Raw genomic sequence first — 25,153 nt, forward strand, 5'->3', positions numbered from 1 at the left:
AATAAGGCAGTTAACCCACTGTTCCCCTGAACAAGGCAGTTAACCCACTGTTCCCCTGAACAAGGCTGTTAACCCACTGTTCCCCTGAACAAGGCAGTTAACCCACTGTTCCCCTGAACAAGGCTGTTAACCCACTGTTCTCCTGAACAAGGCAGTTAACCCACTGTTCTCCTGAACTAGGCAGTAAACCCACTGTTCCCCTGAACAAGGCAGTTAACCCACTGTTCTCCTGAACTAGGCAGTTAACCCACTGTTCCCCTGAACAAGGCAGTTAACCCACTGTTCTCCTGAACTAGGCAGTTAACCCACTGTTCCCCTGAACAAGGCAGTTAACCCACTGTTCTCCTGAACAAGGCAGTTAACCCACTGTTCTCCTGAACTAGGCAGTTAACCCACTGTTCCCCTGAACAAGGCAGTTAACCCACTGTTCCCCTGAACAAGGCAGTTAACCCACTGTTCTCCTGAACTAGGCAGTTAACCCACTGTTCCCCTGAACAAGGCAGTTAACCCACTGTTCCCCTGAACAAGGCAGTTAACCCACTGTTCCCCTGAACAAGGCAGTTAACCCACTGTTCCCCTGAACAAGGCAGTTAACCCACTGTTCCCCTGAATAAGGCAGTTAACCCACTGTTCCCCTGAACAAGGCTGTTAACCCACTGTTCCCCTGAACAAGGCAGTTAACCCACTGTTCCCCTGAACAAGGCAGTTAACCCACTATTCCCCTGAACAAGGCAGTTAACCCACTGTTCCCCTGAATAAGGCAGTTAACCCACTGTTCCCCTGAATAAGGCAGTTAACCCACTGTTCCCCTGAACAAGGCAGTTAACCCACTGTTCCCCTGAACAAGGCTGTTAACCCACTGTTCCCCTGAACAAGGCAGTTAACCCACTGTTCCCCTGAACAAGGCAGTTAACCCACTGTTCTCCTGAACTAGGCAGTTAACCCACTGTTCCCCTGAACAAGGCAGTTAACCCACTGTTCCCCTGAACAAGGCAGTTAACCCACTGTTCCCCTGAATAAGGCAGTTAACCCACTGTTCCCCTGAATAAGGCAGTTAACCCACTGTTCCCCTGAACAAGGCAGTTAACCCACTGTTCCCCTGAACAAGGCTGTTAACCCACTGTTCCCCTGAACAAGGCAGTTAACCCACTGTTCCCCTGAACAAGGCTGTTAACCCACTGTTCTCCTGAACAAGGCAGTTAACCCACTGTTCTCCTGAACTAGGCAGTTAACCCACTGTTCCCCTGAACAAGGCAGTTAACCCACTGTTCTCCTGAACTAGGCAGTTAACCCACTGTTCCCCTGAACAAGGCAGTTAACCCACTGTTCTCCTGAACTTGGCAGTTAACCCACTGTTCCCCTGAACAAGGCAGTTAACCCACTGTTCTCCTGAACTAGGCAGTTAACCCACTGTTCCCCTGAACAAGGCAGTTAACCCACTGTTCTCCTGAACAAGGCAGTTAACCCACTGTTCTCCTGAACTAGGTAGTTAACCCACTGTTCCCCTGAACAAGGCAGTTAACCCACTGTTCTCCTGAACTAGGCAGTTAACCCACTGTTCCCCTGAACAAGGCAGTTAACCCACTGTTCTCCTGAACTAGGCAGTTAACCCACTGTTCCCCTGAACAAGGCAGTTAACCCACTGTTCCCCTGAACAAGGCAGTTAACCCACTGTTCTCCTGAACTAGGCAGTTAACCCACTGTTCCCCTGAACAAGGCAGTTAACCCACTGTTCTCCTGAACAAGGCAGTTAACCCACTGTTCCCCTGAACAAGGCAGTTAACCCACTGTTCCCCTGAACAAGGCAGTTAACCCACTGTTCCCCTGAACAAGGCAGTTAACCCACTGTTCCCCTGAACAAGGCAGTTAACCCACTGTTCCCCTGAACAAGGCAGTTAACCCACTGTTCCCCTGAACAAGGCAGTTAACCCACTGTTCCCCTGAACAAGGCAGTTAACCCACTGTTCCCCTGAACAAGGCAGTTAACCTACTGTTCCCCTGAACAGGCAGTTAACCCACTGTTCCCCTGAACAAGGCAGTTAACCCGCTGTTCCCCTGAACAAGGCAGTTAACCCGCTGTTCCCCTGAACAAGGCAGTAAACCCACTGTTCCCCTGAACAAGGCAGTTAACCCACTGTTCCCCGGTAGGCCGACGGTAGGCCGACGGTAGGGCCGACGGTAGGGCAGACGGTAGGGCAGACGCTAGGGCAGACGGTAGGGCAGACGGTAGGGCCGACGGTAGGCCGACGGTAGGGCAGACGGTAGGGCAGACGGTAGGGCCGACGGTAGGCCGACGGTAGGGCAGACGGTAGGGCAGACGGTAGGGCAGACGGTAGGCCGTCATTGTAAATAAGAATATGTTCTTAACTGACATGCTTAGTTAAATAAAGGTTAAATAAAACATATGTTCAAGACAGCAGGAACCACTGGGAGCCAGCAGCATTATGGAGTGTGTTTGTATACACCCTGTACGGTCTGAAGCAAGACAGCAGGAACCACTGGGAGCCAGCAGCATTATGGAGTGTGTTTCCATACAGTACGGTCTGAAACAGATCAGGCATGAATTCAGAATGGTCGTCATTGTTCAAACAAAACTATTAAAAACTAGTGCCTAGTATCGGGATTGAACACACAACCCTAAAAACCGGAGCTCACACACACACACACACACACATGGCAGCTAGCCTCGACATTAGAACATTCTGCCAATAACTCAAAGGTCACTGGTTTGAATCCTTGAGCTGACAAGGTGAGCAATCTGTCGATGTGTCCTTGAGCAAGGCACTTAATCCCCAAATGTTCCTGAGGCGCTGGACAATGGAGACCCTGGCCATGACCCCACTCCCTGTGGGCATATTGAAGAAGCACGTGTCCATTAAACACTTGGAACCGATGAACACTTGTATAAGTATAAAGATGTTATTATTACACGGCAGCCTACCCTTCTGCCATTGAAAGAAAAGACAGTGACGACAGAGTGAGGTTTGTAAAAGTGCAGCACGCACTTCTCGGGTTTGTACATAAATCGCGGAGCATCATCCTCGAGGAGTCTCGCCATCTATCTCCTCCAGTGCGCGTCTAAAGTGCACCGGTGTCCTATTCTGGAAGCTACTTTCCGTTATGTATCCAAGATATATCCAACTGGACTGCTGAAATATAGCCTATCAGAGTGACTCACCAGGGATGTAGTCTAGCCTATGTGTGCCGTTATAACTCTAGTAACATTTTGGCATTGGCTCAAAGTTTTTTTATTTTAAATATATATATATATGGGCGGCTGGACATTGGGCAACACAAGCCAGGTCGACAAAGTTACCTAGATGAAAATGTCCTCGACTCTCAGCTCCCCATCGCCGAACAACAGCAACCTTTTCACGGCGAGCTACGAGAGGACGGACCTCACGGAGGCGCAAAGACACATGAGCCTGCTTCTGTTCGGTTTGTGCGTCGCCATCGCCGCTCTTACCTTCTTGGGAAGTGTTTATTCTCTCTTCTTTTTCATTCGGATGAGGTGGAAAACCATCCTGTGGCTCATCGTGGCTTCAATGTCCGTGGACGACCTGCTCAGCGTGATACCTCTCTCCCTCTTCATGCTCCTCCAGTGGGAGAGAGATGGAGATGGAGAGGGAGGGTCGGTGACCATATGCACGTTATCGGGACTTCTCTATGTGTTCCAAGGACTCTCCAGCAATATGAAGGCTTGCCTTATCGCAGCCTATACCTTTTACGTTACCAAGCGAGAAGGAAGCCCTCGGCCGTTAAGGATGATGTTGGCGATAGCAGGGGTGTGGGTAGTCAGCCTGGCCGTCAGTGTACTACCCCTGTGCGGCTGGGGGAGTTTCACTCGGCTCTCTCTCGGCTGCTTCCCGGAGAGACGAGGCTTTTACCTTCTGATCCTTTTTTCTTTGTACTCCGTGTGTTTCTGCGGATTGGTGATCTTCTTCGTTCCTCTCACCTACCAGCTTCTGTGTTCCAGTGAGCCACAGGGGACGTTATACCCGAACTACTTGGATATAGCCAGGGATCTGAGAGGGGACGGGTCTGCGCCTCTCTGCGAACTCCCGTCCTTCTCTCGGGATAGCTTGGACAGAAGTTTCAGTACCTACAACGAGCTGAGTCCGGGTGGGTTGGGGAAAGGGTTAGGGGTGCGGGACAAAGTGGAAACATATACCTGTTCAAACCCTGCTTCTGACGGTGTACTGAGGGATGGCGGTACCATCTGTAACTGGGAATCCCCGGTGTTCTTTGCACAAAAGCGCTTCTCCATGATCCTAGCGGTGGTGAGAGTTGTCTTGTGGATGCCTATGATGGTGAGTCGCCTAGAGATGCTAGAATGTGTAGATTACAAAAAAATATCAAATCATAGACAGGCTATGTATGCTCCTATAACAAATAGGTGTTCATGTGTGGTTTAAGAATGCTATTGCATTATATACAGTGTATTTTCTTAGTCCTGCAATGCCACGTAGGCCGTCTGCCCACTCTATAAAGCATGTGGGGTAAGGTGGGGTAAGCAGCACCACAACATGGCATTGCACATCTCACTGTTAATATCCTCACTATGGCTTTTGGTTTACATTCAATTGGCAACAGATTTTCATGCAAATATTAAAAAATCTGCATAAAAACAATATGCAAATTATCCCACCAGATATGTGTTTCCATCAAACTGATTTGTTGTGGATAAAAGGCTGTGCGTGATAATGTAGTGCACATAAAAAAATACTTTTTCAGTATAATTCACATCTCATTTTACACTACTGAGGGTTATTTTCTTTTCACAGAAAATATATTGCGTTATAAATGTGCTCAGTCTGATATTGGCAGGGCGCTCCAGCCAACAGTTCTCAGATACCGTGTGGGTATAGCATACATGATGAGATTATTATGGACTGAAGAGAGAGATTATTTGTATTTTGTCCAACGGCAGGCAAGCATCGATAATCATGTCACCAGAATAAGACCCTCGATATTTATTGGAAAGGTACATCAAATCAAATCAAATCAAATTTATTTATATAGCCCTTCGTACATCAGCTGGTATCTCAAAGTGCTGTACAGGAAACCCAGCCTACATCAAGCTCATAACCGTTCTCTTTTACCAACCTGTGTAGTTCATCATAATTAACTGAGTCTATAGCCTAATAAACTGCTTTCCCAAGTCGTAGTGGGAGGATAATAATGCTTACTTAGAAGCCCTTAACCAACAAGGCAGTTTAAAAAGTAAATAAAAATACAAAATAAGAATAATAAATAAAAGTAAAAAAAATAATTAAAGAGCAGCTTTAAAATCACAAAATTAGGAATATTAGGAAGGTGCTCTAATGTTTTGTACACTATAAAACTTGGTCTAAATTTGGAGATACCATATCAACTCACCTCAGAATCATTTTGTCTTGAAAAAGTAACTTAAAAAAAAAGGTATATGAGACTGATAACATTTATTATTATTGACCAAGAGTAGTGACAGTCAGGGAAAGTGTTGGGGAATATTTGGTGACATAAAGTGCTTTCTGTTGGAATTACGATGTGTGTGGGTGGCAGTTACTCCACATTACCCTGTGTTGTCATCTAATGATGAGTACCGTTTTATTCACAGACTCTGGTGCTCGTGCGTCATGCTGTAAACGCCAGCAGCTCATACCTGGAGGCGGTGGAAACGGTGAGCTTCTTCCTGACCCTGCTGGCGCCTGCCGTCACGCCGGTGTTCATACTCTCCGATCGCTGGATCCACCTTCCGTGCGGCTGCTTCATCAACTGCCCGCGGGACACAGAGCATGAGCCCACCGGTAGGCTATGCCCCCTGTGATTGTAAAAGGCCAGTGAGCTGAGGTGCAGAGTAGAAAAACCAGACGCTTATCTAAAGCGACGTACCATTTAAACATAACATAAGCTACATAACCCTACAGTATATGCCTATGAGAATCAAACTCACAGTATTATGGTAAATGCCCCATAACATACAGTATAGACCTACACATTAAACCTAACACATTTACGCGACAACAGTTGTTACAATGAAGCATAATTTGGGTCTGAAACACGTAAGCATACATCAATGTCGTACATTTAAAAACAATCACTTATCTAAATGAAATATGTTTATTTATTTTTGGGGGGCAAAAGTTACTATACATTTTCATTTTCTTCCCGCAGCAAAGAAGAGGTTTGAATTTAACCTCTCCTTCCAAAAAGGGTACGGAATATACAAGATATCGCACGCGACCAAACCCCACCGAAACCCGTCCATCGAGAAGCCTTCCTATTACAACTTCTTCAACTGCGACTTCACAGAAAACCAGTTTGCCGTGCTGGACAGCTCCGGGGTCGCGAGCCTTCAGGCCGAGCTGGAGTTCAGGACCCCACGTGCAGTGGACAGCTCCCCACTGCGTGAACATGGCGAGCTGCTTCTCGAGGTAGTGCCAAGTGGAGGAGAGACCCTGGCGCTGGCAGACTGCCTCCAATTTCCTCACGATAACCACAGAGACCAGGACCTCAACCTCACCGACACGTCGTCGGTGTTTGAGGGAACGGAACGGAGACTGTCGCATGTAGAGTGCAGAAAAATGGAGCTGATGGACTGGGAGTGGTGTAGGAGTAAATCCGAGAGGACCCCCAGACAGGTATCTAACCTCGCAACGTTTACCTAAGTGGCTAACATAAACAAACTTTTAGTCTATACCAACCAGTGCCGTAAATTTAGAAAATAATATGGCTCAAGTTAGACTATAGGCTAGCTAGGTAAATACATGTTTACACTAGGGCTGCATCACTTTGACCTGTATAGCCTAACCCAGTGGTTCTTCATCCTGGTCCTAGGAACGCAAAGGGGTGCACATTTTAGTTTTTGCCCCTAGCAACTACACAGCTGATTCAAATGATCAACTCACCATCAAGCTTTAGAGTTAAATCAGGTGTGTGTAGTGCTGAGGCAATACATTACTCAGGTCCTCTGTGTTTCCAGAACCAGAATTAAGAAACACCGGTAACGTATATATAGATAGAAGATATAGATAGATATAGATAGATAGATAGAAGATATAGATAGATATAGAAGATATAGATATATATAGATATATAGAAGATATATATAGATAGATAGAAGATATAGATAGATAGAAGATATAGATAGATATAGATAGATAGAAGATATAGATATATATAGATAGATAGAAGATATAGATATATATAGATAGATAGAAGATATAGATAGATATAGATAGATATAAGATATAGATAGATATAGAAGATATAGATATATATATAGATATATAGAAGATATATATAGATAGATAGAAGATATAGATAGATATAGATAGATAGAAGATATAGATATATATAGATAGATAGAAGATATAGATATATATAGATAGATAGAAGATATAGATAGATATAGAAGATATAGATATATATATAGATATATAGAAGATATATATAGATAGATAGAAGATATAGATAGATATAGATAGATAGAAGATATAGATATATATAGATAGATAGAAGATATAGATATATATAGATAGATAGAAGATATAGATAGATATAGAAGATATAGATATATATATAGATATATAGAAGATATATATAGATAGATAGAAGATATAGATAGATATAGATAGATAGAATATATAGATAGATATAGATAGATAGAAGATATAGATATATATATAGATAGATAGAAGATATAGATAGATATAGATAGATAGAAGATATAGATAGATATAGATAGATAGAAGATATAGATAGATATAGATAGATAGAAGATATAGATAGATATAGATAGATAGAAGATATATATAGATAGATAGAAGATATAGATATATATATATAGATAGATAGAAGATATAGATATATATATATATAGATAGAAGATATAGATATATATATATAGATAGATAGAAGATATAGATAGATATAGATAGATAGAAGATATATATAGATAGATAGAAGATATAGATATATATATATATATATATAGATAGAAGATATAGATATATATATATATAGATAGAAGATATAGATAGATATAGATAGATAGAAGATATAGATATATATATATAGATAGAAGATATAGATATATATATATAGATAGAAGATATAGATAGATAGAAGATATAGATATATATATAGATAGAAGATATAGATATATATATAGATAGATAGAAGATATAGATATATATATAGATAGATAGAAGATATAGATATATATATAGATAGATAGAAGATATAGATAGATATAGATAGATAAAAGATATATATAGATAGATAGAAGACATAGATATATATAGATAGATCGAAGCCCTGTTCACACTGGCAGTTTGAAGGGACTCAAATCCGATTGATTTGCATATCTGATTCCAGTTCAGATTCCAGTTCAGATTCCGAACTGCCAAAAAAGCACATGGAATCTGATATTTCAAGCCACATTTCAAACCACTTTCGTAGGTGTTTTGAAGTCATGTACACATCGTATTCCTGGCCATGCAACTTGTGTCTGAAAGGTCAAATCTGATTTATATGATTTGCCATATCTTGTTGCTTGCTTGCTACTCTGTTAACAGTTTTGACCATAACATGTGGTAGCTAGTTAGCTTGTTAATTGTTTACAAACAAATTAGTGAATGTGTTAGAAAGTTAAACAGCTACCTTGCTAGCTAGTTGACTGTTGTGACTAGCTAGTTGACTGTTGTGACTAGCTAGTTGACTGTTGTGACTAGCTAGTTGACTGCTGTGACTAGCTAGTTGACTGCTGTGACTAGCTAGTTGACTGCTGTGACTAGCTAGTTGACTGCTGTGACTAGCTAGTTGACTGTTGTGACTAGCTAGTTGACTGTTGTGACTAGCTAGTTGACTGCTGTGACTAGCTAGTTGACTGCTGTGACTAGCTAGTTGACTGCTGTGACTAGCTAGTTGACTGCTGTGACTAGCTAGTTGACTGCTGTGACTAGCTAGTTGACTGCTGTGACTAGCTAGTTGACTGCTGTGTGACTAGCTAGTTGACTGCTGTGTAGCTACTGCTGTGACTAGCTAGTTGACTGCTGTGACTAGCTACTAGCTAGTGACTGCTTGTGACTAGCTAGTTGACTGTTGTGACTAGCTAGTTGACTGCTGACTAGCTAGTTGACTGCTGTTGACTGACTAGCTAGTTGACTGCTGTGACTAGCTAGTTGACTGTTGTGACTAGCTAGTTGACTGTTGTGACTAGCTAGTTGACTGCTGTGACTAGCTAGTTGACTGTTGTGACTAGCTAGTTGACTGCTGTGACTAGCTAGTTGACTGTTGTGACTAGCTAGTTGACTGTTGTGACTAGCTAGTTGACTGTTGTGACTAGCTAGTTGACTGCTGTGACTAGCTAGTTGACTGCTGTGACTAGCTAGTTGACTGCTGTGACTAGCTAGTTGACTGTTGTGACTAGCTAGTTGACTGCTGTGACTAGCCAAAAATGATTTGTTTTGAAAGTAGGATCATTTTTTTAACTTAAAAGTATTCTTACTCTATGATTTTGAACATTCGAAATGACTGGGAAACGTCCACGCATTGTTGTCAGCTTAGCTCGCTACATAACTTCTGAGTGAAGCGGGAGAACCAACACCAATCAGACTACACCACCGCTCACACAAGTCGTTACTATGACAACCGGCGTAGCCAGGTCAGCAAATGACTGCTGTCTAAACACACACATTCGACTTGGTCACCTGTACCCTATTCCCAAAAACTGATTTGAGCATTAAGACCTGCAGTGTGAACGAGGCTGACCAATGTGTCCCCTGCTATCTAGCCATCATATGATTAAGTGATAACGCCCGAGAAGCCGGTGTTTGTTGGATATATTGGTATCGAAGTGGAGGGCCGGCAAACCGTGCCAATATATACAACAAACACCGGCTTCGAGGGTATTATCACTTTTGTACAACGGGTTACCAACCTATTCAAATAATAATTTGTGGAATAGACTCCAGCTGGAATACGTGTTTAACCAATCAGAATTCAGGATTAGACTAACCCGTTGTATAATATTGATTATCCTCCAAGACATTCCCCTTTGTTCTGCTTTATTCTCACTTGCAAACAAGTGAACAATCAAGACCAATCATGAATTAACAGCGGCTATAGTGATATTGCGTAGGCCTACAGTAACTAAAACGTTTGTAATTCAGGGCCAATTCTAAGGAACTGCCCCATACAACAGATGGACTTTTCATCTCTCTAGGCTACTTGTCAGTTTACACACATTACGTTAGGCAGAAATGACCCATAGCCTCTGTACGGAGCGCACCTGTTGGCGCTGGCAAGCCTGATGGCTTTCTAATTGGTAATTTAAAAAGCTCACAGATGGTACAAGTCACTTAAATGTCCCGTTGTAGCAGTTCGCTGTTGGAACATCCAGCAGCTTCACTTGAAAACAAGCCATGTGTGCATCTAGTGTGTATGTGTGTGTGTGTGTGTGTGCATCTAGTGTGTGTGTGTGTGTGTGTGTGTGTGTGTGTGTGTGTGTGTGTGTGCGCATCTAGTGTGTGTGTGTGTGTGTGTGTGTGTGTGTGTGTGTGTGTGCATCTAGTGTGTGTGTGTGTGTGTGTGTGTGTGTGTGTGTGCATCTAGTGTGTGCGTGTGTGTGTGTGCGAGAGAGAGAGAGAGAGAGAGAGAGAGAGAGAGAGAGAGAGAGAGAGAGAGAGAGAGAGAGAGAGAGAGAGAGAGAGAGAGAGAGAGAGAGAGAGAGAGAGAGAGAGAGAGAGAGAGAGAGAGAGAGAGAGAGAGAGAGAGAGAGAGAGAGAGAGAGAGAGAGAGAGAGAGAGAGAGAGAGAGAGAGAGAGAGAGAGAGAGAGAGAGAGAGAGAGAGAGAGAGAGAGAGAGAGAGAGAGATGGACTTGTGTTTGCATTGAAGTGCCAGTCATTGTAGAGAGTCACATTACAGTCACAGTAATGTTATTGGCTGTTCTTTTAACCACAGCAACCCAGATTCATGTCAGTTATCAAAGCGTAGATCGATGGCCAGAATCATTTCAGTGAATTATCCCTGACATTACGCCCCACCAACCCATTAAAATGACAACAGGAGATAGGCCTACAGTTAAATGATAACAGGAGATAGACCTACAGTTAAATGATAACAGGAGATAGACCTAAAGTTAAATGATAACAGGAGATATACCTACAGTTAAATGATAACAGGAGATAGGCCTACAGTTAAATGATAACAGGAGTTAGACCTACAGTTAAATGATAACAGGAGATAAACCTACAGTTAAATGACAACAGGAGATAGACCTACAGTTAAATGATAACAGGAGATAGGCCTACAGTTAAATGATAACAGGAGATAGGCCTACAGTTAAATGATAACAGGAGATAGACCTACAGTTAAATGATAACAGGAGATAGACCTACAGTTAAATGATAACAGGAGATAGACCTACAGTTAAATGACAACAGGAGATAGACCTACAGTTAAATGATAACAGGAGATAGGCCTACAGTTAAATGACAACAGGAGATAGACCTACAGTTAAATGATAACAGGAGATAGACCTACAGTTAAATGATAACAGGAGATAGACCTACAGTTAAATGATAACAGGAGATAGGCCTACAGTTAAATGATAACAGGAGATAGACCTACAGTTAAATGATAACAGGAGATAGACCTACAGTTAAATGATAACAGGAGATAGACCTACAGTTAAATGACAACAGGAGATAGACCTACAGTTAAATGATAACAGGAGATAGGCCTACAGTTAAATGACAACAGGAGATAGGCCTACAGTTAAATGACAACAGGAGATAGACCTACAGTTAAATGATAACAGGAGATAGACCTACAGTTAAATGATAACAGGAGATAGACCTACAGTTAAATGATAACAGGAGATAGGCCTACAGTTAAATGATAACAGGAGATAGGCCTACAGTTAAATGATAACAGGAGATAGGCCTACAGTTAAATGATAACAGGAGATAGACCTACAGTTAAATGATAACAGGAGATAGGCCTACAGTTAAATGATAACAGGAGATAGACCTACAGTTAAATGATAACAGGAGATAGACCTACAGTTAAATGATAACAGGAGATAGACCTACAGTTAAATGATAACAGGAGATAGACCTACAGTTAAATTATAACAGGAGATAGACCTACAGTTAAATGATAACAGGAGATAGACCTACAGTTAAATGATAACAGGAGATAGACCTACAGTTAAATGATAACAGGAGATATACCTACAGTTAAATGATAACAGGAGATAGACCTACAGTTAAATGATAACAGGAGATAGACCTACAGTTAAATGATAACAGGAGATATACCTACAGTTAAATGATAACAGGAGATAGACCTACAGTTAAATGATAACAGGAGATAGACCTACAGTTAAATGATAACAGGAGATAGACCTACAGTTAAATGATAACAGGAGATAGACCTACAGTTAAATGATAACAGGAGATATACCTACAGTTAAATGATAACAGGAGATAGACCTACAGTTAAATGATAACAGGAGATATACCTACAGTTAAATGATAACAGGAGATAGACCTACAGTTAAATGATAACAGGAGATAGACCTACAGTTACATGATAACAGGAGATAGGCCTACAGTTAAATGACAACAGGAGATATACCTACAGTTAAATGATAACAGGAGATAGACCTACAGTTAAATGATAACAGGAGATAGACCTACAGTTAAATGATAACAGGAGATAGACCTACAGTTAAATGATAACAGGAGATAGGCCTACAGTTAAATGATAACAGGAGATAGACCTACAGTTAAATGATAACAGGAGATAGGCCTACAGTTAAATGACAACAGGAGATATACCTACAGTTAAATGATAACAGGAGATAGACCTACAGTTAAATGATAACAGGAGATAGGCCTACAGTTAAATGATAACAGGAGATAGACCTACAGTTAAATGATAACAGGAGATAGACCTACAGTTAAATGATAACAGGAGATAGACCTACAGTTAAATGATAACAGGAGATAGACCTACAGTTAAATGATAACAGGAGATAGACCTACAGTTAAATGATAACAGGAGATAGACCTACAGTTAAATGATAACAGGAGATAGACCTACAGTTAAATGATAACAGGAGATAGGCCTACAGTTAAATGATAACAGGAGATATACCTACAGTTAAATGATAACAGGAGATAGACCTACAGTTAAATGATAACAGGAGATAGACCTACAGTTAAATGATAACAGGAGATAGACCTACAGTTAAATGATAACAGGAGATAGGCCTACAGTTAAATGATAACAGGAGATAGGCCTACAGTTAAATGATAACAGGAGATAGGCCTACAGTTAAATGATAACAGGAGATAGGCCTACAGTTAAATGATAACAGGAGATAGACCTACAGTTAAATGATAACAGGAGATAGGCCTACAGTTAAATGATAACAGGAGATAGACCTACAGTTAAATGATAACAGGAGATAGACCTACAGTTAAATGATAACAGGAGATAGACCTACAGTTAAATGATAACAGGAGATAGACCTACAGTTAAATGATAACAGGAGATATACCTACAGTTAAATGATAACAGGAGATAGACCTACAGTTAAATGATAACAGGAGATAGACCTACAGTTAAATGATAACAGGAGATATACCTACAGTTAAATGATAACAGGAGATAGACCTACAGTTAAATGATAACAGGAGATAGACCTACAGTTAAATGATAACAGGAGATAGACCTACAGTTAAATGATAACAGGAGATAGACCTACAGTTAAATGATAACAGGAGATATACCTACAGTTAAATGATAACAGGAGATAGACCTACAGTTAAATGATAACAGGAGATATACCTACAGTTAAATGATAACAGGAGATAGACCTACAGTTAAATGATAACAGGAGATAGACCTACAGTTAAATGATAACAGGAGATAGGCCTACAGTTAAATGACCACAGGAGATATACCTACAGTTAAATGATAACAGGAGATAGACCTACAGTTAAATGATAACAGGAGATAGACCTACAGTTAAATGATAACAGGAGATAGACCTACAGTTAAATGATAACAGGAGATAGGCCTACAGTTAAATGATAACAGGAGATAGACCTACAGTTAAATGATAACAGGAGATAGGCCTACAGTTAAATGACAACAGGAGATATACCTACAGTTAAATGATAACAGGAGATAGACCTACAGTTAAATGATAACAGGAGATAGGCCTACAGTTAAATGATAACAGGAGATAGACCTACAGTTAAATGATAACAGGAGATAGACCTACAGTTAAATGATAACAGGAGATAGACCTACAGTTAAATGATAACAGGAGATAGACCTACAGTTAAATGATAACAGGAGATAGACCTACAGTTAAATGATAACAGGAGATAGACCTACAGTTAAATGATAACAGGAGATAGGCCTACAGTTAAATGATAACAGGAGATATACCTACAGTTAAATGATAACAGGAGATAGACCTACAGTTAAATGATAACAGGAGATAGACCTACAGTTAAATGATAACAGGAGATAGACCTACAGTTAAATGATAACAGGAGATAGGCCTACAGTTAAATGATAACAGGAGATAGGCCTACAGTTAAATGACTATGTTGTTTTGCTGTCCTTCCTGTCTTAGTTAACCATTTACCTCAGAATAGTAGGATTGTGCGTTGTATTTGACAGTTGTGGTTTTAGGAATATTCGTGTTATTCAGATATAACCCTGTGATTCTAGTCTAATTTCTCAGGATAGGCATTACCTTCCATGAAATCCATGAACTCTTTGTGAACTTTGAAAACGTCAGGTCTGTCTATTTAGATTCAGTTCTGTAAGACAGTTTTTTTAAGACTGTTTCCAGACCTGATGTGAATAACGACAGCGGAAGAAGGTGTGAGGGAGGTTTTGGCTGTGCGTGAATACGGTATACAGCTGGATGTAGGCAATACAGTCGCTCCACTGCTGAAGGAAAGGATTTAGAAAACAAAGGAGCGAACGATGAGAAGAGACAGAGCAGTTTTTAACACCACTCAGTCCCCTATCTCAAAGACACACATTCACACTCAGTCCCCTATCTCAAAGACACACATTCACACTCAGTCGCCTATCTCAAAGACACACATTCACACTCAGTTCCCTATCTCAAAGACACACATTCACACTCAGTCCCCTATCTCAAAGACACACATTCACACTCAGTCCCCTATCTCAAAGACACACATTCACACTCAGTCCCCTATCTCAAAGACACACATTCACACTCAGTCCCCTATCTCAAAGACACACATTCACACTCAGTCCCCTATCTCAAAGACACACATTCACACTCAGTCCCCTATCTCAAAGACACACATTCACACTCAGTCCCCTATCTCAAAGACACACATTCACACTCAGTCCCCTATCTCAAAGACACACATTCACACTCAGTCCCCTATCTCAAAGACACACATTCACACTCAAACACTGTGGGTTTGCGTGCGTGTGTGTGTGTATTGTACTCTGAGTATTGTTCTGGTAATGGGTTCCTGACTGAATGATATTGAGCAGACAGCAAGGAGAAGTCAGACTGAATGATATTGAGATGACAGCCAGAGGTCAGACTGAATGATATTGAGCAGACAGCCAGGAGAAGTCAGACTGAATGATAGTGAGATGACAGCCAGAAGTCAGACTGAATGATATTGAGCAGACAGCAAGGAGAAGTCAGACTGAATGATATTGAGATGACAGCCAGAAGTCAGACTGAATGATATTGAGCTGACAGCCAGAAGTCAGACTGAATGATATTGAGATGACAGCCAGGAGAAGTCAGACTGAATGATATTGAGATGACAGCCAGGAGAAGTCAGACTGAATGATATTGAGATGACAGCCAGGATAAGTCAGAGAACATACTGTATCCTACACATTCTACTTTCTACATTACAACATACTGTACCCTACACATTCTACATTACAACATACTGTACCCTACACTTTCTACTTTACAACAGATTTACCATTCATTTTCTATTTCAAAACATAGTTTCCATTTCACAACATACTGTACCCTACACATTCTACTTTAAAACATACTGTATTCTACACTTTACACTGCTCCAGATTGCAGCCATCCTGTGGCTGGATGGCTGCAATCTGGAGCAGTGTAAAGTGTAGAATACAGTATGTTTTAAAGTAGAATGTGTAGGGTACAGTATGTTGTGAAATGGAAACTATGTTTTGAAATAGAAAATGAATGGTAAATCTGTGTCACCACAGGTGTCACCTGTTCTGAGCGATTCCGCTTTGGGGTAGTAGGGAACTCTCAGGTGGTTGGGACCAGGCTTTCCACACACATGCACACACCCTCCGACGAACCATCAAACAGGCAAAGTATCAATACAGGACTAAGATTGAATCTTACTATGCCCGGCTTTGACACACGTCGGATGTGGCAGGGCTTGCAAACTATCAAGAAGTACAAAGGGGAACCCAGCCGCGAGCTGCATAGTGACACGAGCCTGCTAGACGAGACAAAATGTCTTCTAAAGGCTGGCCATGGCTCACATCAACACCATCATCCCAGACACCCTGGACCCACTCCAATTTGCATACCACCCCAACAGATCCACAGATGACGCAATCTCTAGTGTACTCCACACTGCCCTTTCCCACTTGGATAAAAGGAACACCTATGTGAGAATGCTGTTAATTGAATACAGCTCAGTTTTCAACACCATAGTGCCCTCCAAGCTCATCACTAAGCTCAGGACACTGGGACTGAACACCTCCCTCTGCAACTAGATCATGGACTTCTTGACTGGCAGCCTCCAGGTGGTGAAGGTAGGCAACAACACATGCGCCACACTGGCCCTCAACATGGGGGACTGTCAGGGGTGCATGCTTAGTCCCTTCCTGTACTCCCTGTTCACCCATAACCGCACGACTCTAAAAGGGGCTGTAGTGAAATGGATTGAGAGTTTTGAGTTCCTCTGTGTCTCCATCACTAAGGAACTATCGTGGTCCAAACACACCAACACAGTCGTGAATAGTGCATGCCAACTCCTCTTCCCACTCAGGAGGCTGAAAATGTTTGGGACAGGCCCTCAAATCCTCAAAAAGTTCTACAGCTGCACCATTGAGAGCATCTTGACTGGCGTCAACTTCTTGGCATCGAACCATAAGGTGCTTGAAAGGGTAATGCATACCGCCCAGTACATCACTGGAGCCAAGCTCCCCGACATCCTGGACCTCTATACCAGGCGGTGTCAGATGAAGGCCCTAGAGTCAAATCAAAGTTAATTTGTCACGTGCGCTGAATACAACAGATGTAGACCTTACAGTGAAATGTTTACTTACAGGCTCTAACCAACAGTGCAAAAAGGTATTAGGTGAACAATAGGTAGGTAAAGAAATAAAACAACAGTAAAAAGACAGTGAAAAATAACAGTAGCGAGGCTCTATACAGACACTGGTTAGTCAGGCCGATCGAGATAGTATGTACATGTAGGTATGGTTAAAGTGACTATGCATATATGATAAACAGAGAGTAGCAGCAGCGTAAACAGAGGGGTTGGTGGGTGGTGGGACACAATGCAGATAGCCTGGTTAGCCAATGTGTGGGAGCACTGGTTGGTCGGGCCAATTGAGGTAGTATGTACATGGATGTGTAGTTAAAGTGACTATGCATATAAGATAAACAGACAGTAGCAGCAGTGTAAAAAGAGGGGTTGGGGGGGAACACAATGCAGATAGTCCCGGTAGCCATTTGATTACCTGTTCAGGAGTCTTATGGCTTGGGGGTAAAATCTGTTGAGAAACCTTTTTGTCCTAGACTTAGCACTCCGGTACCGCTTGCCAGGCGGTAGTAGAGAGAACAGTCTATGACTGGGGTGGCTGGGGTCTTTGACAATTAGGGCCTTCCTCTGACACTGCCTGGTGTAGAGGTCCTGGATGGCAGGCAGCTTAGCCCCAGTGATGTACTGGGCCGTACGCACTACCCTCTGTAGTACCTTGCGGTCGGAGGCCGAGCAATTGCCGTACCAGGCAGTGATGCAACCAGTCAAGATGCTCTCGATGTTGCAGCTGTAGAACATTTTGAGGATCTCAGGACCCATGCCAAATCTTTTTCATTTCCTGAGGGGGAATAGGCTTTGTCGTGCCCTCTTCACGACTGTCTTGGTGTGTTTGGACCATTGTAGTTTGTTGTTGATGTGGACACCAAGGAACTTGAAGCTCTGAACCTGCTCCACTACAGGCTCGTCGATGATAATGGGGGCGTGCTCAGTCCTCCTTTTCCTGTAGTCCACAATCATCTCCTTAGTCTTGGTTACATTGAGGGATAGGTTGTTATTCTGGCACCACCCGGCCAGGTCTCTGACCTCCTCCCTATTGGCTGTCTCATCATTGTCGGTGATCAGGCCTACCAAATCAAATCAAATCAAATTTTATTTGTCACATACACACGGTTAGCAGATGTTAATGCGACTGCAAACTTAATGATGGTGTTGGAGTCGTGCCTGGCCATGCAGTTGTGGGTGAACAGGGAGTACAGGAGTGGACTGAGCACGCACCCCTGGGAAGCTCCAGTGTTCAGGATGGCAGATGTGTTGCTACCTACCCTCACCACCTGGGGGCGGCCCGTCAGGAAATCCAGGATCCAGTAGCAGAGGGAGGTGTTGAGTCCCAGGATCCTTAGCTGTAGTCAATGAAGAGCATTCTCACATAAGTGTTCCTTTTGTCCAGGTGGGAAAGGACATTGTGGAGTGCAACAGAGATTGCATCATCTGTGGATCTTCCACACTCTTTCATACTCTTCACATATGCTGCTGCTGCTACTGCTGCTGCTGCTACTCTCTTGATTACCTATCCCGATTGCCTGATCACTTTTACCCCTACCTACAAGAACATATTACCTAAATTCAGTGACGTTCGGAGACGTTTAAGATGAGAGAGGATGATTTTTGTTTCGTGAACATGGCCATATTTCTATTACAGGATATTGGATGACTGTCATTCATATTCCATTCACCTAGTTAAATGTAACACCGATAGGTTTAGGCTACTACATGATACTCAAATTTTCCCTAAACCCATCATGAAGTTGCTACAATCTAGCCTATAAAAGTTTACAACGTAGGTGCACAAGTCGAGAGAAATTTGATCAGTCAAACTGACAGACAGTGACACATTCAATACTGCCTTGCACACTCCTGTCTACATCTAGCTGATCAACAGTCCAACAGTTGCAAACGAGAGTTTGTATTGGACAAATTCAGGTATGTTTATTTCCTGTTTGCTTCCTTTTAAGAAATGTTTTTTCAAGAAAATCGGCGGAATGAATCACACGCAGACACAGTTCACTTTCATAGCAGCCACATACAAACAGCATGATCATTTTGCTCCTTGTAGAATTCCTTCTCACGTCTACGTGCTCTTCTTCACCTTTTCCCTTTGTTTGTGGACTTCAGTGAACACTACATCAGCTGCCTGTGACCAGGAGAAAAAAACTTTTCAAGCCTTCATATCATATCATAACCGCTAACTGCTACACACAGCCTACATCGTTGTCACCATATTAGCTAATGTCATAGCTAGTCAACATCGCTATTAGAGCTAATTAGTTGGTAAACCCGCTACAATCATGCAGTACAGTGTTCAAGCAGTTTAGCAGTTACACCCCTGGGCCCCAGTGGCAATAAATTAATAAAACCAACTGATAATTCATAATTATTAAAACCAAAATCTAACTCGACTTGGAAGAGTTCCAGTGTCGGCTAGCCTGCTGGCTAACATAGCATCCCTTTCTGTTGGCTAGCCGTAGCCAGCTGGTTAACATAGCATCCCTTCTGTTAACTAGCCGTAGCCAGCTGGTTAACATAGCATCCCTTTCTGTTGGCTAGCCGTAGCCTGATGGCTAACATAGCATCCCTTTCTGTTGGCTAGCCGTAGCCAGCTGGTTAACATAGCATCCCTTTCTGTTGGCTAGCCGTAGCCTGATGGCTAACATAGCATCCCTTTCTGTTGGCTAGCCGTAGCCAGCTAGCTAACATAGCATCCCTTTCTGTTGGCTAGCCGTAGCCTGATGGCTAACATAGCATCCCTTTCTGTTGGCTAGCCGTAGCCAGCTAGCTAACATAGCATCCCTTTCTGTTGGCTAGCCATAGCCTGATGGCTAACATAGCATCCCTTTCTGTTTTGAGCCCGGTGTTTGAGGCTAAAAAACTAGATATCTGTATTCACTTCCTTTTTAAATTAATTAATTAGTTCAAAACTGTTCTACTATTGTCTCTCTATCTCTTTGAGTCAACTACTCACTACATGTTATAGACTGCGGTGCTAGCTAGCTGTAGCTTGTGCTTTCAGTACTAGATTCATTCTCTGATCCTTTGATTGGGTGGACAACGTGTCAGTTCATGAGCTCTGATAGGTTGGAAGACGTCCACTGGAAGTTGTCATAATTACTGTGCAGCTCAATATTAGGAAGGCGTTATAAACGCATTGTACTCCAGACACACACACAAATTGGCTGCTTTCTACAACGCTGCTGTGCTGTGGATTAGGAAGTGCCTTGGGTGTAAACACCAAGGAGTGTGTTTTGGCACTTAGTTTACATCCTGTTTATAGTATTGTGTGTGTGTGTGTGTGTGTGTGTGTGTGTGTGTGTGTGTGTGTGTGTTTTAAGATGTTCTCACATACTGAATGACCATCCGCGAGTATACCCATGTAACATTTCTGGAAACACATTAGGAACAGAAGGTCACGTGCCTCACAGATGAAAACAGAGGTCAGGGTTGTGTTGTTGTGGTGTCCTGTTTTCATCCACTACGCCACTGCTACAAGCCTCAAGCCTCTAGTTTTCCAGACATTAAGGAGGAAGACATTGTTTGGCCTTTCAGTGACTCTACCCACTGTGTTAATAAAGACAGGGTGACACTAGCTTTCACTATCACTCTCTATCTCTGGGCAATGTTAAGGACATTTTAGAAACACCACAGACCAGTTTAGACCAGAAGTTTGAAACATGTTGTTTTCTGGGGGCCATGGAGAGATGTGTGAATTGATGTTGTCTTCATCTCTCTCTCTCTCTCTCTCTCTCTCTCTCCCTCTCTCTCTCTCTCTCTCTCTCTCTCTCTCTCTCTCTCTCTCTTTGTCTCTCTCTCTCTCTCTCTCTCTCTCTCTCTCTCTGTCTCTCTCTCTCTCTCTCTCTCTCTCTCTCTCTCTTTGTCTCTCTCTCTCTCTCTCTCTCTCTCTCTTTGTCTCTCTCTCTCTCTCTCTCTCTCTCTCTCTCTCTCTCTCTTTGTCTCTCTCTCTCTCTCTCTCTCTCTCTCTTTGTCTCTCTCTCTCTCTCTCTTTGTCTCTCTCGTTCTCTCTCAATTCAATTCAAGGGGCTTTATTGGCATGGGAAACGTGTTAACATTGCCAAAGCAAGTGAGGTAGATAATATACAAAATATACTTCTCTCTATCTCTCTCTCTCGTTCTCCCTCTCTCTGCCTACCCCTATGTCTCCCCTCTCTCCCTCCCCCCTCCTGCTCTCCCTCCCTGTTGCTCCGCTGATGGGCTTGGTGCATTATTTGATTCGACTGGCACAGTGTGTTTTCCTCCCAGCGTGACTGTGAGGCACGGCAGGCATATTGACGTCTCAATGCTTTAGTTTTCTCGAATGTGGGATAGAGAGAAAGAGATACAATGGGAGACAGAGGGTAAGACAGATAAGAGAGAGAAAGGAAATAGAGGGGGTTGAAGATGGAGAGAATGACAGGGTGGGTAAGATCCTTATGCCTCAGTCAGATCACCAGATGTCTTAAATATTTCACTCATCTTAGTCAAGCTCAATACAACCAGTTAGACAACCTGCCACTCCCTTAACCATTACTCTCTCACTCTCTCCCTCTCACTCTCTCTCTCGCGCTATGCCTCTCTCACTCGCTATGCCTCTCTCACTCGCTATGCCTCTCTCACTCGCTATGCCTCTCTCACTCGCTATGCCTCTCTCACTCTCTTTCTCACACTCTCACACTCTCAATTAAATGACTTTATTGGCATGGAAAACATATGTTTACATTGCCAGAGCAAATGAAATAGATAATAAACAAAAGTGAAATAAACAATAAAAACTAAACAGTGAACATTACATTCACAACAGTTCCAACAGAATAGAGACATTACAATGTCATATTATATATATATATACAGTGTTGTAATGATGTACAAATAGTTAAAGTACAAAAGTGAAAATAAATAAACATAAATATGGGTTGTATTTACAATGCTGTTTGTTCTTCACTGGTTGCCCTTTTCTTGTGGCAACAGGTCACAAATATTGCTGCTGTAATGGCACACTGTGGTATTTCACCCAGTAGATATGGGATTTTATCAAAATTGGGTTTGTTTTCGAAATCTTTGTGGATCTGTGTAATCTGAGGGAAATATGTGTCTCTAATATGGGCATACATTTGGCAGGAGGTTAGGAAGTGCAGCTCAGTTTCCACCTCATTTTGTGGGCAGTGAGCACATAGCCTGTCTTCTCTTGAGTGCCAAGTCGGCCTTTCTCAATAGCAAGGCTATGCTCACTGATTCTGTACATTTTCAACGCTTTCCTTCATTTTGGGTCAGTTTCTCTTTTCTTTCTCTTCGAATGAAATCTGTGTTTACATACAAGTACATCAACATTAAAGCGACATGACAAAATGCAAAATATTAAATTATTGAAAATAGTCTTATAATTTAAAAGCGGGACCCTTCGTTAATGAAAGTAATAATGGATTGAGATCACCCATGCTAGCACCTAGCTGAGTGATGCAGATCACCCATTCTATTACCACGAGCTATGCTAGCACCTAGCTGAGTGATGCAGATCACCCATTCTATTACCACGAGCTATGCTAGCACCTAGCTGAGTGATGCAGATCACCCATTCTATTACCACGAGCTATGCTAGCACCTAGCTGAGTGATGCAGATCACCCATTCTATTACCACGAGCTATGCTAGCACCTAGCTGAGTGATGCAGATCACACATTCTATTACCACGAGCTATGCTAGCACCTAGCTGAGTGATGCAGATCACCCATTCTATTACCACGAGCTATGCTAGCACCTAGCTGAGTGATGCAGATCACCCATTCTATTACCACGAGCTATGCTAGCACCTAGCTGAGTGATGCAGATCACCCATTCTATTACCACGAGCTATGCTAGCACCTAGCTGAGTGACGCAGGGGAGCTTGAAATGAGAGAAAAGGTATTATACCCTGTGCTCTAATCACACCTGCATATATACACACACACACACACACACACACACACACACACACACACACACACTTCCAAGGCCCTCGATCTCAATGGGAACTCAGGGGAAGGGACTCACAGCTTGGTGGGCCCACACATTCATCAGGCTGCCCTGTTACATATCATAGACATATTGTGTAACTGGAGCTCATGTCATTGAGAGGTTTCTCAACAAAGATAAAGGCCTTTTAAGAACTACTACCATTTCCAGCTCATAACAGTGAGTGCATGTCAATTGATTTTTTTTATTTTCAGCATCACAAATTATCTGTATTTATTTAGCCTATTTGATCTGTATATAATTGGAAATGTACATTGAGATATTTCTGTATATGCCCTAGATAAAATGTATAGTTGTTGCTCTACTAGATTTTGACTTCAGTCTGTGTTTGTCTTGTGTCCTTACAGAGATCTGGGGGAGGTCTGGCCCTCCCTCTGTGTGCCTTCCAGGGCACCGTCTCCCTGCATGCCCCCACAGGGAAGACCCTCTCCCTCTCCACCTACGAGGTCAGCAGCGACGGCCTCACCATCTCCCCCCACGCCACCAAGAAGGTGGAGGTCTACCGCTCAAAGTCTGTAGGCCACGAGCCCAGTGCAGACGACCCCACCACCGGGGGCCCGGCCGGGGGAGTGGGGACGGAGGTGGAGGTGGCAATGCGGGACACCAATGTGAAGATCCACCTGGAGGTGTTGGAGATCTGTGACAACGAGGAGGCCACGGACAGCGTGTCCATCATCTCTAACATCAGCCAGTCGTCCACCCACGCCCGCTCCCCGTCGCTGCGCTATTCTCGGAAGGAGAACCGCTTTGTCTCCTGTGACCTGGGGGAGACAGCCTCCTACTCACTGCTCATCCCCAACAGTGGGAACCCCGAGGTGGACAACATCAACATCAACATCCCTGACACGGTGGAGGCCCACCGGCAGAACAGTCGCAGGCAGAAACAGGAGACGGGAGGCTACCGCGAGGAGATACAGCTGCTCAACGAAGCCTACAGGAAGCAGGAAGAGGACAGAGAAGACTGATACACACAGGAAGCAGGAAGTGGACAGAGAAGTCTGATACATACACAGGAAGCAGGAAGAGACAGAGAAGGCTGATAAACACACAGGAAGCAGGGAGAGGACAGAGAAGTCTGATACATACACAGGAAGCAGGAAGTGGACAGAGAAGTATGATACACACAGGAAGACAATGAGTGGACATAGAATACTGATGAGCACACAAAGGATGCAGACTGGGAATGCATAGCTATATATTTTAAGTATGTACTTTGACTAAACATTAGCTGCCACTGCCTAAGACTGCTGGGACACTTATCCTGTGTCCATTCTGTGATTTAGAGGTCCATTATGTATAGATTTGATGAGGTGAGGTGGAGAGAAGTGGATGCAGGAATAAGGGATGAGATGAGGTGGAGAGAAGGTGATGCTGCAGGACTAAGGGATGAGGTGAGGTGGAGAGAAGGTTATGCTGCAGGACTAAGGGATGAGGTGAGGTGGAGAGAAGGTGATGCTGCAGGACTAAGGGATGAGGTGGAGAGAAGGTGATGCTGCAGGACTAAGGGATGAGATGGAGAGAAGGTGATGGTGCAGGACTAAGGGATGAGGTGGAGAGAAGGTGATGCTGCAGGACTAAGGGATGAGGTGGAGAGAAGGTGATGCTGCAGGACTAAGGGATGAGGTGGAGAGAAGGTGATGGTGCAGGACTAAGGGATGAGGTGGAGAGAAGGTGATGGTGCAGGACTAAGGGATGAGGTGGAGAGAAGGTGATGCAGGACTAAGGGATGAGGTTGAGAAAAGATGATGCAGGACTAAAGGATGAGATGGAGAGAAGGTGATGCTGCAGGACTAAGGGATGAGATTTAGA

At 43.0% G+C, this 25,153-nt stretch overlaps 1 protein-coding gene across 1 annotated transcript; it reads left to right on the forward strand.

The window, feature by feature from the left end:
• The first annotated feature begins 3,320 nt into the window (after positions 1 to 3,320).
• LOC139383100 (probable G-protein coupled receptor 149) lies at positions 3,321 to 24,309 on the forward strand. Its single transcript, XM_071127411.1, has 4 exons — positions 3,321 to 4,310; positions 5,600 to 5,789; positions 6,157 to 6,623; positions 23,692 to 24,309. The coding sequence occupies exons 1-4, from the start codon at positions 3,321 to 3,323 to the stop codon at positions 24,307 to 24,309; spliced, it is 2,265 nt and encodes a 754-aa protein (XP_070983512.1).
• The last annotated feature ends 844 nt before the right edge of the window (positions 24,310 to 25,153 follow it).

This window comes from Oncorhynchus clarkii, chromosome 24, assembly GCF_045791955.1.
Source record: "Oncorhynchus clarkii lewisi isolate Uvic-CL-2024 chromosome 24, UVic_Ocla_1.0, whole genome shotgun sequence".
Classification (NCBI taxonomy): domain Eukaryota; kingdom Metazoa; phylum Chordata; class Actinopteri; order Salmoniformes; family Salmonidae; genus Oncorhynchus; species Oncorhynchus clarkii.

What these genes read in the sequence shown, in the direction of transcription:
- LOC139383100 (XM_071127411.1), top strand. Translation starts at nt 3,321, where the DNA reads ATGAAAATGTCCTCGACTCTCAGCTCCCCATCGCCGAACAACAGCAAC. An exon ending in TCTTGTGGATGCCTATGATG is followed by an intron (nt 4,311 to 5,599) that starts GTGAGTCGCCTA and finishes TTTTATTCACAG; the next exon opens with ACTCTGGTGCTCGTGCGTCA. An exon ending in CCGAGAGGACCCCCAGACAG is followed by an intron (nt 6,624 to 23,691) that starts GTATCTAACCTC and finishes GTGTCCTTACAG; the next exon opens with AGATCTGGGGGAGGTCTGGC.